At 46.4% G+C, this 15,155-nt stretch overlaps 1 protein-coding gene across 2 annotated transcripts in view; it reads right to left on the reverse strand.

Annotated features, from left to right (window-relative positions):
* The window catches only part of BLVRA (biliverdin reductase A), a 41,955-nt gene extending 29,847 nt beyond the window's left edge, over positions 1-12,108 (reverse strand). Inside the window, exons 1-3 of one of the 2 annotated variants that reach the window (XM_058445413.1) lie at positions 11,846-11,901; positions 7,801-7,918; positions 145-177 (exon numbers count right to left, since the gene is read on the reverse strand). In XM_058445413.1, coding sequence (XP_058301396.1) covers positions 145-156 — 12 coding nt within the window. In that variant the 5' untranslated portion in view covers positions 157-177; positions 7,801-7,918; positions 11,846-11,901. Of the gene's footprint in view, positions 1-144; positions 178-7,800; positions 7,919-11,845 lie in introns of both variants that reach the window. The other variant, XM_032758243.2, reaches the window with a different exon arrangement.
* Between the last annotated feature and the right edge of the window lie 3,047 nt (positions 12,109-15,155).

Here is a 15,155-nt window from a genome sequence, read left to right on the forward strand (position 1 = left end):
ACCACGTGCACATCAGTAGGCTAGAGGGGAGGTGTTCTCAAGTTTGTGCTGATGTTTCTGAAAGCGAATGGAGACTCTGCAAAGGAGAAATGAAGGACACAATAAGAAAAGCATCCCTTAAACTGGTCTTTGTAAAGAACTCACCTCTGTATTCATCTTGGTCTCTTCCTTCGGTCACTGTAAAGACAAAAGCAGAGGTTCAGGTCTGTGGTGGCACCCGCCCAAACTCCACGCAAACATTCCCCTTTGCCACCCCACGCTCCCCCAGTGCTTCCTGTCCCATCGGTCTCATCTTTCCCAAATGCCTTCACCACCTGTGCCTTCCAGCAAGGATACCCAAGCCAGTGTCTACTTTGGGGCTGGTGGTAGCTGACTTCCCTGGGATGTCACACCAGCAATGCTTCCTTAGAGAAGGGCATGTCCAAGCGCAGGTCCGAGACGGGATGCCTCCATGGGAAGGATGCACTTCCCAAAACTGGTGCTTGAAGAGGACAGCTTTTTATCTGGCTTTTTAAATGGGGACAAGCAAGGCAATAAGAAATATACACTTTTTTTTTTCTTCCTAGCTGAGTTTCTGGAGGACTACAATTTAATATGTTCAAAGAGTAGTCCAAGAAGCCACTCCGGACCCTCATCATTAAGACGAAGGAGGGGGCAAACAGGTGAGCAGGGGTAGCAAGGAAGGAGGGGTGACAAAAGGAGATGAGGGGAGACCAGAGAGTGAAGGAAAAGAAAGACAGCAACAGCACGGCTTAACAGGGGTCCTCAACTTTAATGTACCCCTAGGATTCTTGTTGAAAATGCGTATTTCTGGGTTTCACTCCCAGATTCTGATTTGGAAGACCAAGAGTGGAGGGGAGGCCATGAATCTGCATTTTCACCAAGCATCCAGGTAAATGCACACAGACAGTCAGGAGCCACACCTGGACAAACACTGGAATGACAGTAGAACAGAGGCCTGTAAAGATTAATTTTTTCCCTCACTTGTTAGAGCCACTAGAATCGCCACTGTATTTTAACTAAAACTGGGCAGGCAAGGTCAGGCAAATGGATAACCAGAGGTGATGAAAAATGCACTACAGATGCCTCTCCAGCACCTCCACCTGCATAGGCTGTCCAGGAAGCCAATGCCAATGACCACTCCTAGCTTGCAGAGGGCAGAGGGCCTCTGAAAAGGGAAGGCTGTGGCAACCCCTGCCCTTGGACCCAGCACAGCATTTGATCTTATTCTCTTTGGTTAAGCACAGGGATGAGAACCATGAATGACAGTGAAATAACCACCCCCATTCCAAAACAAACAAAACAAAACCTTGGCAACCTTAAGACTACCTGGGGAAGGGTGCATGGGTGATCATGTAGGCTTTGTGTTGAAAATAGCCTGCTTTTGGGGCTGGGCACAGTGGCTCACGCCTGTAATCCCAGTACTTTGGGAGGATGAGGAAGGCAGATCACCTGAGGTCAGGAGTTCCAGGCCAGCCTGGCTAACATGGTGAAACCCCGTCTCTACTAAAAATACAACAATTAGCCGGGTGTGGTGGCGCATGCCTGTAATTCCCACCTACTTAGGAGGCTGAGGCAGAAGAATTGCTTGAATCCGGGAGGCGGAGGCTGCAGTGAGCCAAGATTGAGCCACTGCACTCCCAGACTGGGCGACACAGTGAGACTCTGTCTCAAAGGAAAAAAAAAAAAAAGAAAATAGCCTGCTTTCAGCAACTCCCCTCCCTTCTCTCTTCCCATTGCTCCTTCCTGCTTTGAGAGCGGGTCTCATGACCCAACCTGGCCAGCACACATGATGCCTTTCCTTTTGCAGTCTGGAGCCTTTTCACATCTGAAAAAAATCTGAAAAAGGGAACCTACTAGAAGAAAAACTCCAAAAAGCAGAATGTGACAAAGAAAGTGGACTTTCTTCTCAGATCCTGGGGAGGCAGTATAGGTGTGATGTCTTTTTATGCATAAAATATCTCAGAAAGGCCGGGTGCGGTAGCTCACATCTGTAATCCCAGCACTGTGGGAGGCCGAGGTGGGAGGACTGCTTGAGCCCAAGAGCCCAAGACCAGCTTGGGCAACATGACGAGACCCTGTCTTTACTTAAAAAATTAAAAAATTAGCCAGGCATTGTGGCATACACCTATAGTCCTAGCTACTTGGGAGGCGGGGGCAGGAGGATTGCTTGAGCCCAGGAATTTGAGGCTGCAGTGAGCTATGATCATGCCACTGCACTCCAGCCTAGAGTGATGGTGACATGAGTCACTGACATGTCACATGTTGTCACCTCTGTCACTCACAGGGTGACAGAGACCCTATCTCTTTTTTCCCCAAACTATTTTGTACCCAGATGAGAGACCCTGTCTCATTAAAAACAAAAAAACAAAAAAACAACTCAGAAGGATAACTAAGACACTGAGAGCTGACCCGCAGGTGGTGGGTAGGGTGGGAGTGCCAGCACTAAGTGGAGGGTGCGTGAAGACACAGAAGCAGAGGGTCCCCAGCAAGCACACTCTGCTTGCCCTCCCCTGGCTACCTGTAGGCCCCACAGAGATGCCCTCCCCAACACCCTACTGTGCTTTACTTCTGTTTTTAAGAACTTTCGTTCAAATCTCCCTTGGAGCTTGCACGTGAGTGAGAGTCAGATAAAGAACACCCAAATGTGAGGAGGATGAGAACAGATGTGAGCCTCTCTGGGTCAGCTAGTTCATATACATTAACCCTAATCCTCAGAACCCTGGCAAAAAAAAAAAGCTAGTATTAATTCCATTTTACAGACGAAGTGCCTGGAGTTCAGGAAGGGTAAAGCACCCTGCCTGACAGCCAAGGCACTGCGGCACTACCCTGCAATTTCCAGACTTTCTGGTTCTAGACTCAAACCCAGGTTGTGCCAGAGGCCTTGACAGGTCCTATCTTACATTCACCCAGAGCTTCAATGATAAACAGGAGACCTGGTGTCCAGTCCTGTCAGTCCTGAACTACCCAAGCAACAACGACGGTCAAACGGGTCATAGGCTGTAGGCTGAATGGTTGGACTTCATCTCTAAGGTCTGCTGCTCCAGCTCTAAATTGCTCTCTGGTTCCCACATGGCCGGCGACCACTGCAACAATAGCAGCATAAAAACAGCTGTCCCTATTGGACATCCCAAGGGTGCCTCCAAATATATAAGATTTAGTTGTGAAATATAACCCGATAGGAACAGTGATCATTAAAGCTGTGAAGAACAGGAGCGTCTTCAGTGTAGATGCTAATGAGCTTTCTTTTCTGAACTTAGGAGGCTGCGGTGCGTTCAGCGCCACTTTATCTGGGCGCTCCATAGTGTAGTTGTGCTGGCACAGGTGCTCGGTGGCAGGCTACTTGCTTTTCCTTTCTAATGAGATCTTAGAGGAAAGTTTTCCTATAAAAGTCGTCTACAAAACATTACTTACGAACTTTATTGTTTTCCTACATAATCTGGGGAAAGCAAAACAAAATAAAACAAACGAAAGGATGTGGAGAGATGCATATGCACGAGAAAGATGCCTAAATGGAACTCGTACGCTGGGCATCAGGGGTGTACCACCTAGAATAAATGGCATTGCTGTTTATTTGTTTATTTTTCAGGGTCAGGGTTTAGTTCTTTAACCCAGACTGGAATGCAGTGGCACATGTGATCACAGCTCACTGCAACCTTGAACTCCTGGGTTCAAGTGATCCTCCTGCCTCAGCCTCCCAAAGTTCTGAGACTGCAGGCATGAGCCACTGCACCTGGCCACATTGCTGTTTTTAAAGCACATTCAGCTGGGGTACCCCAGCTAGTTGCTCACAGAGCTGTGAGTGACTGGCAGGACCTGCCATGGTCACATAACTGTAAAGGCCAGACAGATCCTTTCTGTGCTGTTTCCCCTTCTGCTTTCAGCTCCCCCTTATAATAAGATGCACTGTCAGGAGAGGCAACAATCCCAGCCCAAGCGAGATCTGGCTCCACCTTCCAACTCTCTGCCTGCCCATCACACAGCTCCCTCTCCTTTCCTCCCCATCATCTGGCCAGGACTAGTTAAACTATGAACAGAATCAAGGAGGAACTTTATTCTGTATTTTAATATATCTTAAAATATCTAAGACCTAATCCTGTAACAAAAAGGTTTTGGTTTGTTTAGTTTTTCTTTTTTTATTTAAATTTCAAAGGTTTAGTATTTAAATGGTCAAACACAAAAACATTCTGTTTTCTAACTTTTAGTATTAGGCTGAGAAATATTTTCCCAAAAGACTTATATTAAATAGATACATTTTTATTTTCTTTTAGATTTTTAACTTTTTTTTTTTTCCTGAGACAGAGTTTCACTCTTGTCACCCAGGCTGGAGTGCAATGGTGGGATCTCGGCTCACTGCAACCTCTGCCTCCCAGGTTCAAGCCATTCTCCCGCCTCAGCCTCCTGAGTAGCTGGGATTACAGGCGCCTGCCACCACACCACCACACTAATTATTTTTAGTAGAAACGGGGTTTCGCCATGTTGGCCAGGCTGTTCTGGAATTCCTGACCTCAGGTGACCCACCCACCTCAGCCTCCCAAAATGCTGGGATTACAGGCATGAGCCACCACACCTGGCCTTAGCTTTTCTTTATTTACATTTTTATTTTTTAATCAAATCTAAATAGTATTTTGGTATATGGCATGAGATAAGGCTCTAAATGTACATTTCTCCAAATAGTTGAGTTGTTTCTACATTATTTATTGAATATTTAATCCTTTCCCCAGTGACTCCCCACTTAAATTTTTATGAATACAGTTATTCTTTTTTTCACTTTTTCTGCTATACCACAGACCTCTATTCCCATGGTTATAACATGCTGTTTACATGATCGTGGCTTTACAGTGTTTCAATACCTGGTAATTCAAGTTATCTCATTAATTTTAGAACATCTTACCACGTTAAAAAATTCCATTGGGACTGTGACTATGATTGCATCAAATTTATACATTAAATTAGGGTGAATTAATAAGCCTTCCCATCCAGAAACATGGTATGCCTTTCTAAGAGCAGCCACTTTAAAAATAAATAAATAGGCCTGGTGTGGAGGCTCACACCCGTAATCCTAGTACTTTGGGAGGCCGAGGCGGGCAGATCACTTGAGGCCAGGAGTTCAAGACGAGCCTGGCCAACATGGTGAAACCATGTCTCTACTAAAGTTACAAAAATTAGCAGGGGGTGGTGGCACGAGCCTGTAATACCAGCTATTCGGGAGGCTGGGACATGAGAATTGCTTGAACCCAGGAGGCAGAGGTTGCAGTGAGCCGAGATCACACCACTGCACTCCAGCTTGGGCGACAGAGCAAGACTCTGTCTCTAAATAAACAAACACTTTAAAAAGAAGAATCTTGAGTTAGTTCCTGAATTATTGCATAATAACAAATAACAGCTCAGGCTGCAGTGGCTCACTAGGAAGTTGAAAGAAAAAAGTCAACACCTTTGCAGAAACAACTTACTTGAAGCAATTTAAAGCAGGTTTCTCCTCCCCCCATATCTACTGCAGCCAGTCTGCAAAACAGTCTTGGAGTTTGAGCCTTTATTTGCTTTGACTCCAAAACACAACGGGCTCAGGTGCACACAGATGAGCTATCTCTCTAGGGGATGAAGAGCCAGCCTGTGACCCCAGAGAACAGAGTTCTAGAACTGGCTTGGCACCCACTAGCTATGTGATCAAGAGCAGGACACGGGGTCCCTTGTGCCTTAGTTTCTGCACCTTGAAATAGAAGAGAGGGCAGATGAACTTAGATGACCCTTATGTTCTCTTTCTGTGCTAACATGGTATCACTTTAACCCACTTTACTTCTTTTTTTTGCAGGGCGTGGGGGGTTCTCTTTCGGTTTAACTTTCTTGGTTTCTGGCTTGGTTAACTGAAGGTTTTTAGCTTCTCTTCTGGCTCTGCGAGCAAACTAGGTTGAGGCTCAGGTTGCAGCCATCAAGGTCCCAGGCACAAAGGTGCTGTACAGATAGGGCTTTTCCTTGGTACTCTGTCAAAGAGAAGCCACTCTCTTCCCTATCCCACTTTTCCAGCCCCCATCTGCTCTATGTCCCTCCTCTACCTCCTCCTCACCACTTCAAAAGCTTCTACCTTTTACTGAAAGTGATCTTAATATAACAGGAGAGAAATGAGATGAGGTCAATTACTTTCACTAAAGTCTAGTGTATTTAAACTTGGAAGGGCATAATCACATTTGAAAAGATCTGCTTATTAACTCAAATAATTGTAGAACAATGTGTAACTCTATTTCAAAATAGGGTTGAGAGCAGAACTTTCTGGAGTCTCATACATGTTCTTGGGCACTGACCACCCCCAGAAGGTCCAGATCATAACTATGTTCCCTTAGTGCTGAAAGATGAGTTCTGCCCAGCCGAGTGCTACAGGAACTGCGTACACAGGCACAACTCACAAGTGCGGGGGTGGGAGAGGGGTGGGCAGGGGAAGGAATGCAAATGTTCCACAAGCCAAAATATGTGTGGGTCTAACTTTTGTTTCTAACATTTTAAAAGCTCACTAATTATGCTTTCAAAGATCTCTAGAGAGAACATCTTTCTTCGGCAGATCAAGATTTTTTACAAGCAAGATTCCACAATGTGTTATCTGTATCATCAATATTAATTAGATAAATAATTTTATTCTCTACACTGACTATATCATGTTCTTTCACTGTTTTGTTTTCCTTTAGATTTTTTAAGGTGCTCCAAGTTCTCAGATTTCAGATTAGGAGCTTCAAGGCCTTTTCAAAGTCTGAGGTTTTCTGAGTTTGTAAAAGAGAAACAGCTAAGTTACAAGAAAAATCATTACATATAAGTGTGAGTTATATAAAATATTCAACTATTCACTCAGGCATCAGCAAATATTTGTTTTAGCACAACAAACAGCACACATGAGTTGAAATATGGTGGACAGAAAAAAAACCTAAAGAAATCCTGTAGCACCTAAAAAGAGAATGACATGACATTACTGCATGAAACAGAGCCAGGGGTCAAAAGCAGTAGTGGCCCACGGGTGCGCAGTATGTGCTTTGTTTTTCAAAAACATTTTTTGCCTATTTCCTTTTATTCCTAAGAAGTAGAGCCCCGCCCAGCCTTCATTCTGCAGAGGCAGAAAGACATTGGATCCCTTGCTGATGGTGATCCCCGGTGGTCCCTCCTCAGCAGGCAGGCTGACTGTACTCTTAGCGTCCACCTGGGTTTAGCCAGTGGAGGAGATCGGCAGGCAAGGAACAGAAAGAGAGAGGCTGGGATACTTGTACTCCCCCTGCCTGGTTCCTCAGGCTGCTGCTCTGGCAGTGGCTGCATTCTGTGATGGCCACAGCAGCTCTGGAAGGGGGTGGCTCCTCCAGCAGTACTCCAGCCCCCTCCTCCCAACTCTGGTCCCCTCCCTACCCCTTTAAACCAGAGAGGGCATGGTGCCCACTGAAGCTCTTCCCTGTGTGCCTCACCATCACTTGTTGGCTTCTCCAATCCTGCCCACTCTTCTATAAAAAGTCTCCTTAAAATTCCTTTCATTTTTATGCTTTTAACTGTTGGGATTCCCAACTGATAAACTTGGCAGTATATCACTTTGCAGCATCCCTGGCCTTTCCCCACTAGGTGCCAGTGGCACATACCCTTTTCTCCCCAGCACGACAGTCAGAAATGTCAGTAAGAACTACTGGGTTAAGGGCCGGGTGCGGTGGCTCATGCCTGTAATCCCAGCACTTTGGGAGGCCGAGGCGGGCATGGGGCTGATCACGAAGTCAAGAGATCCAGACCATCCTGGCCAACATGATGAAACCCCATCTCTACTAAAAATACAAAAATTACCTGGGCATGGTGGCGTGCACCTGTAGTCCCAGCTACTCAGGAGGCTGAGGCAGGAGAATTGCTTGAACTTGGGAGGCAGAGGTTGCAATGAGCCGAGATCGTCCCACTGCACTGCAGCCTGGGTGACAGAGCAAGACTCCATCTTAAAAAAAAGAAAAAAAAAAAGAACTACTGGGTTCATGGAAATCACTAAATTATTGCTGACAAAGCTCTAGAGTTTCACATTCCAATTTGCACGTGGGAGAGATGCAAAATCTCACAGTAAATTAATAGCACAGCCAGGACTAAACAGCTTCCTTGGCTTACATTATGTTTCCCTTTTGATTTCAGTCTCTCTCCCACATGCAAATTGGAATCTGAAACTCTAGAGCTTTGTCAGCAATAAATTAGTGATTTTCATTAACCCAGTAGTTCTCACCAACATTTCTGATTGTTGTACTCGGGGGAAAAAGGGTATGTGCCATTGGCATCTAGTAGGGAAAGGCCAGGGATGCTGCAAAACATCCTGTGATGCACAGGACACCTTTCTACCCCCACTACACACACACAACAAAGAGTTATCCAGCCCAAAATGTCAACAGTGCCAGAGTTGAAAAAGCCTGGATTACGCATAAAGCAGAATAAACTATAACTGTGACCTTCTTCCTCGTTCCTCCTCAAAGGCCCTCTCAAGTACCTATTATTGCCCCAAAACCAGGCGACTCGCAGAAGTATGGGGAAGGATTAGGGAGAGGGTGACCCTCTCAGGTGGGGCCAGCTGCCAGCCTCAGAGGTCTCAGGGTAAAGGTAAAAGCAACTCTTGCCCTGGTGGGAGTTGGATACTTTGGGATCTATTGAGAAAAATATAATAGCTACATGGGACACAAGTCTGGAAATATATACATCAAAATATTACCAGTAATTATGGCTCTAAGTGGTGAAACTTTTAGTGACTACTTCTTTTTGCTTATCTATATACTTTAAACTTTTCTATAAAGGTTAGTTAGCATAATTATTCAAAACTCTAAAAAACATTACAAATTATGCCACTTTCACTGACTGCATCCCTCCTAGCCCCAAACTGAACAGACTTTCACAGGGCAATAACATATCAAGGTGCTCTGATAATGAAGTCCACAGAAAATTTTCCCTATAGCTGAGAATCAGGAAAGGTTCTGCTTCCTTCAAGGCCATTAACATTTGGGGGATCAATGAATGAATGAATGAATGAAGTCGCCATGTATGTTTTACTTTCAAATGACAAGAACCATGTAACTGACCAAGTTTACCTTTCTAGAAACAAATTTGAGACTCAATTACAAAAATATAGGCCTGCACTGACCTATAAGGGAGCCGCTACACAGAGTGGCTATTGGAATGTAAATTAATTAAATATAGCACATTTTCATAATCACAGAAAATTCTATTGGATAGGACTGAAACACTTTATTCTTTTTTTCCCCCTGGAATAGTTTCTTGTACTTATACTTTCTCTCATCTCAATTCCTGGCCATATTTATCTTCTATTTATTTGTAACTATTCTGTGATTTTGTTGCAAATGACCTTAATTCCTTTGTGGATCAATTTGGGGCATTGTACTTTGGAAATATCAGTGTGTATATATGTATCACTGTTCCTGAGAGTTCAACCTTCATTTCTGACCATGAGGCAGATCTAGCAGTTCATGTAATGTAGCTATTTGCTCACAGCTCAAAGACAGAAGAGAGGCCGGGTGAAGTGGCTCACGCCTGTAATCCCAGCACTTTGGGGAGGCTGTGGTGGGTGGATTACTTGAGGTCAGGAGTTCGAGACCAACCTAGCCAACATGGCAAAACCCTGTCTCTACTAAAAATATAAAAATTAGCTGGTCATGGTGGTGCATGCCTGTAATCCCAGCTACTTAGGAAGCTGAGGAATGAGAATCACTTGAACCCAGGGGGCGGAGGTTGCAGTGAGCCAAGATGGCGCCACTGCACTCCAGCCTGGGTGACACAGTGAGACTCCGTCTCAAAAAAAAGACTCAAGAGAACATTGTCAGGAACTAAGCTCCCCTGTCACGAAGGCTCTATATTCAGTGTTTTTCTTTTTAAATAAACAAAAAGGTATACACTGTCCATTAATGGAAAGTTTCACTATTTGATTAAAGCTTAATTTGAAGCTGAGTAATGAAATGTCTTTTTCAAATTCCAAAATACATGGCTATCAACTTATTTCTAAAATCTTAAATATATGATTTATGACAAAAAACAAATGGCCCAACCTGTTACTACTGATAAATATATGATATTGTCATCAGAGTCCTGGATACGCCAAAGAGAATCAGAAATGAAAATGCGCGCAGCTCTTGCACAGTGGGATTCCCTGTCAGCCCGAGGATCTGATGGAGAGTCGCCTCTACATAGAAGTCCGTGCAATTTTGAGTATTTTACCAGATTTCAGTTCTATAAAAAATGACTGGGAGTAATAAGCAGTGTAGATCAAAAACTAAATACAATTATAACAAAGATGAAAATTAATAGATGTGGCCCAAAGTGGCAAATCTTTGACTTTAATCAGATGCTAACTGGATAGGCAGGGGGTACAAAGAATAAACAAGTAAAGATCGGCTGGGTGCGGTGACTCATGCCACGCCTGTTATAATCCCAGCACTTTGGGAGGCCGAGGCGGGTGGATCACCTGAGGTCAGAAGAATTGCTTGGACCCAGCAGGTGGAAGTTGCTGTGAGCCAAGATCGCGCCACTGTACTCCAGCCTGGCGACAGGGCGAGACTCTGTCTCAAAAAAAAAAAAAAAAAAAAAATTACATATGAAATGCGGGAAAACACACTGAGAATTATTCCTAAAAAAGTTGAAGTATAATTAGAGACCCTATTGTAATTTTTAGCCCTCTGGCTACAGAATCTCCCTTCTGATACTTTGTCTAACATTTGACTTAAGTTCGTGTTTTTCTGGAATGCATCCCGTTAAGGGAAGGATGAGCATATTTATCAATACAATCTTTTAGGAAATAATTAGCAATATACCAATACCTTTATTTCCATAATTTTAATATCTTCTTGGAAATCGTACTATAGAAATTACATTAATGATGGAAAAACTTTCAGCACAGTATTGCTTGCTTTGTAGGTGGTGATGATGACAGCTAACATTTACTGAATCCTTCCCATGCTGAAAACCCTATTGTAAGCTATTTATGTTCGCTAAGTCACTTATTCTTCAGGGCTATCTTACCAAGTAAGCATTATGATTACCCCCACTTTTACAGGTGAGAAAATCGAGGCACCAAGAGGTTGGTTAACGTGCCCAAGATCAGATCGCACAGCGGTATAATAGGATGGAAAACTCCTATCACATAATGAACGTTAAGAGAAAAAAATTAGTATCCAAAACTGTAAGTCTGATGTCTCATTCTTTTTATAACTTAAGTAGTTTATAAATACCCTCATTATTAGCCATATTTCTGAGCACTTCATATGTAGAGTGCACTTTACAGAACACTGTCATGTACCCTCACACCGTCTATGAAATAAGTGATAGTTTCCAGTTTCCAAAGACGAAAGCGGGGCTAGGAGAGGCCAAGTGCCTCGCGCGGCGCCTCAGGGTTCGCTCCAGCGGAGCAGACCCCAGGGCATCCCAGGCGGGTCCCGGCCGAGCTAGTGGCCCTGCGGTGGCTACGCCCGGGCCCAGCCGCTCGCGCTCCTGGAGCCGCCGTACTACGCGGCACGCGGACGCCGAGCCTGCCCTCTTGGGTCTACATAAAAACCGAAACCACGGGCAGTCTTAACCGAAATGGAGACTTAATTTTTTAGACTGTCTTTTGTGTAGTTGAGAAAGCCCCTTGCCGGGACCCGCGCTGCTGGGCCTCCGACCGCGTCCTCACTCCGGGCCCGGGCGGGGCGGGGCGGGGCCGGGCAGGCGGCGCCCAGGCTGCGTCCGGGCTCTGGCGGCCGCGGGCCCGGGCCTCCTGCGGGCCTGGGGCTTCGAGCTCAGGCCCTAGAGCTCTATGGAAGCCGCGCGCGACCCCCGCTCCCCTGCGCGCGACCCCCGTTCCCCGCGCGCGCCTCACCTGACGCGGGCACAGCTCTCCGTGCAGCCTCCGGGCGCCACCGGCTTTGCGGACCGGGGCGGGATCCCAGCTCCGATTGGCTGCCCGGCTGGGGGGCGGGGGCCCCGAAGCGGGGTGGCGGAGACCGGGAGGGGACTGGAGGCGGTGGGGAAGGGAGTGGACGGAAGGGGAGGGAGGGTCCCGGCCTCGTGCGGTCGCGCGTGAGATCCCGGCTTCTGTGCCCTGGGTCTGGCGCCTGGGGCCGTAAGAACCGTCCGTGCGCCTGCCCTGTTCTCTGCACCCAGCTTGGTGGCGAGGGGTGGGTGGTAGGTGCCCGACGACCGGAGGGCGTATGGAAGTGCCTGGCCCCCTCACGGTGTGCCTAGTCCCGGCGTGGGGGCGGGGGGTGTCGCATCTCTCTTATCCGCCACCCACTCACCACGTAGAACCCACTGGATCCCACTGGTATTAGTGGCCCCGGGCCGACTGAACTGGCGTCGAGGCTTACTTGAGTCCTTCCTGTAAATGTGAGGAGCGGAGGGAATATTCCAAGAGGCCGGTGTCTGCGATGTCCTGCTCTTGGGTAGCTAGGAAGTAGTGAACGTGGTCTAGGGAACTGCCTGGGCTCTTATCCACCTGGGAGTGGGTTTGTTGGGGATCCTGATGTAGGAGAAGCCAGGAAGCTTCTAGCCTAGTGGGGCTAGGGGAGAAACCAGAGAGAGGGGTGGATTAGGCTGAAGGAAAGAGATCTCTTTGATCTTAAAGGCAGCGTTCTGACGGGTAAGGTTGACTGGCATTTTCCCCAACAAAGAGTTCTAGTACTTTATTCCATGACCTGACGAGCCTGTTTAAGTGAGGTTTTGTTGAGTGCAGAGAGAGAAGGCTTGGCTTTGAATTTTTATCTCCAGGCGGGACCTGCCTCCTGAACTCCATACTCCTCTATCCAGCTGCCTACTTAATACCTCCTCTTGGATCTCTAAAATACATTTCAATCTCAACACATCAAAATCTGTGCCCCTGATCTCTTCCCCATAGCATCACTATCTCGATGGCAACTGCATCTTCCAGTTGTCAAGGCCAGAAACCTTGCTGTTATCTGGCACTCACCTTTCTCTCACATCCCACCTCCAGGGCCCAAAAATTCTGTTGGTTGGATCTCCCTAGCATACCCAGAGCCTGACCACTTCTTACCTCTGCCTCCATCATCTCCTACCTGGGTCATGACAGTGGTCTCTTCCCTGGTCTCCCTGCAGCCTGTCCCCATACAGCAGCCAGAGTGACCTTAAAAAAAGAAGGCTAGATCAAATTCCTCCTCTGCCCAAAACCTTCTCAGTGGTTTCCCAAACTCAGAGTAAAAGCCAAAGCCCTGCCTGATCTGCTCCTGTGTTACCCCTGCAACCTCATCTGCTACTGCCTCCTCACTGGCTCACTCTGCTCCAGTCACTCTGGCCTCCGTGCTATTTCTTGTGCAAGGCAGACAGGGCTCTGCTGCAGGGTCTTTGCACAGGCTCGTGTCTGTTTGGAATGCTCGACTACTTCTCACTTTTCCTGATCTTTGCTCAAATGCTGCCTCATTGAGAACTATCCTAACCACTCCGTTCGAAATTGCCACCTGCCCCACTCGTGAGTGACATTTCTTTAGCTCCTGACTGAATTTGTTTATTTAGCTTATTGTTGGTTATCTGTCTCTTCCATCCACCCCTCCCTGCTACTGCCCCTTGGGCCATGATATGTCCTTTCTCGGAAAAATAACTGCCACTGATGAGGTACCATATTTTCACTGGCAAGGCCTAGGACATAAGCCAAACTCTGGGGTCTGATTGTGCAGTCACTTTAAATAAGCCACAAGACGAAAGAGTGATTCCCCAAAAAGACATGCTGAGTGCTGCTGCTAGGAGAAGGGATGCTGGCTAGGCAAAACCACAGATGTTCACTTGCTGAGTCAGACCAGTACACACAGAGGAGCTTTGGGAAAGCCTGTGAGAGGGGCCCTTCCTGTCCTTGAGAGCAGAATTTAAAGATGAGACCTCTAACCCCCTCACTTTCTTGTAATGATGTGTTATGGATGCATTGATTTATTTATCTTATCCTTCTAAAGTCTAGTTTTGTATTCACTTTCTACTTTTTTGAGTAAGAGCTTCCCATTCTACAAAGTAGTGACTCTCTTCAACCTGAAGAACTTTGTGGGAGGTTGGGGGGACAGTAAGACTGCTGTAGGCCACAAGTGACAGAAACCCCACCCAAACAGATTAACAGTTAGGAGGTGTATTAAGGCTCCACCTCCATTTCTGTGTCATTCTCTTAGCTCTTTTTCTCCTATGTATAACAAGATATGAAAGTATAGATTTTGATTAGGACAACAAGATATACTAATGTGAAATTCTAGGAACAGATCTCCAAGGATATAAGAAGGAATCAGGCGGGAGCCACCTGTAATCGCAACACTTTGGGAAGCCTAGGCCAGCAGGTTGCTTGAGGCCAGCCTGGGCAACATGGCAAGACCCCATCTCTACCAAAAATACAAAAATTAGCCAGGCATGGTGGCATGTGCCTATACTCCCAGCTACTCTGGGAGGGAGGCTGAGGCATGAGAATCACTTGAACCCGGGAGACAGAGGTTGCAGTGAGCCAAGACAGCACTACTGCACTACAGCCTGGGCGACAGAGTGAGACTGCATCTAAAAAAAAAATTAAAAAAATAATAAAAGTAAAAAATGAAATAAAATAAATAAAAAGAAGAAATTGGAGAGTGGAAGGAGGGTTTGGTGAAGAAATCTCTGACAGAGGCCGAGTGTGGTGGCTTACGCCTGTAATCCCAGCACTTTGGGAGGCCGAGGCAGGCAGATCACTTGAAGTCAGGAATTTGAGATCAGCCTGGGCAACGTGGTGAAACCCCGTCTCCATTAGAAATACAAAAATTAGCCAGGCACAGTGGGGTGTACCTGTAGTTCCAGCTATTCAGAAGGCTGATGCAGGAGAATCGCTTGAACATGAGAGGCAGAGGTTGCAGTGAGCTGGGATCTTCCCACCTCACTCCAGCCTGAGCGACAGAACGAGACTCCGTCTCAAAAAAAGAAAAAAAGGGGCAGGTGCAGTGGCTCACACCTGTAATCCCAGCACTTTGGGAGGCCGAGGTGGGCAGATCACCTGAGGTCAGGAGTTCAGGACCAGCCTGGCCAATGTGGTGAAACCCCATCTCTACTAAAAATACAAAAAAAAAAAAAAAAAAAAATTTAGCCAGGCATGGTGGTGAGTGCCTGTAATCCCAGCTACTCGGGAGGTTGAGGCAGGAGAATTGCTTGAACCTGGGAGACAGTGAGCCAAGATTGTG

This window comes from Hylobates moloch, unplaced genomic scaffold (assembly GCF_009828535.3).
Source record: "Hylobates moloch isolate HMO894 unplaced genomic scaffold, HMol_V3 SCAFFOLD_1, whole genome shotgun sequence".
Taxonomy (NCBI): Eukaryota; Metazoa; Chordata; class Mammalia; order Primates; family Hylobatidae; genus Hylobates; species Hylobates moloch.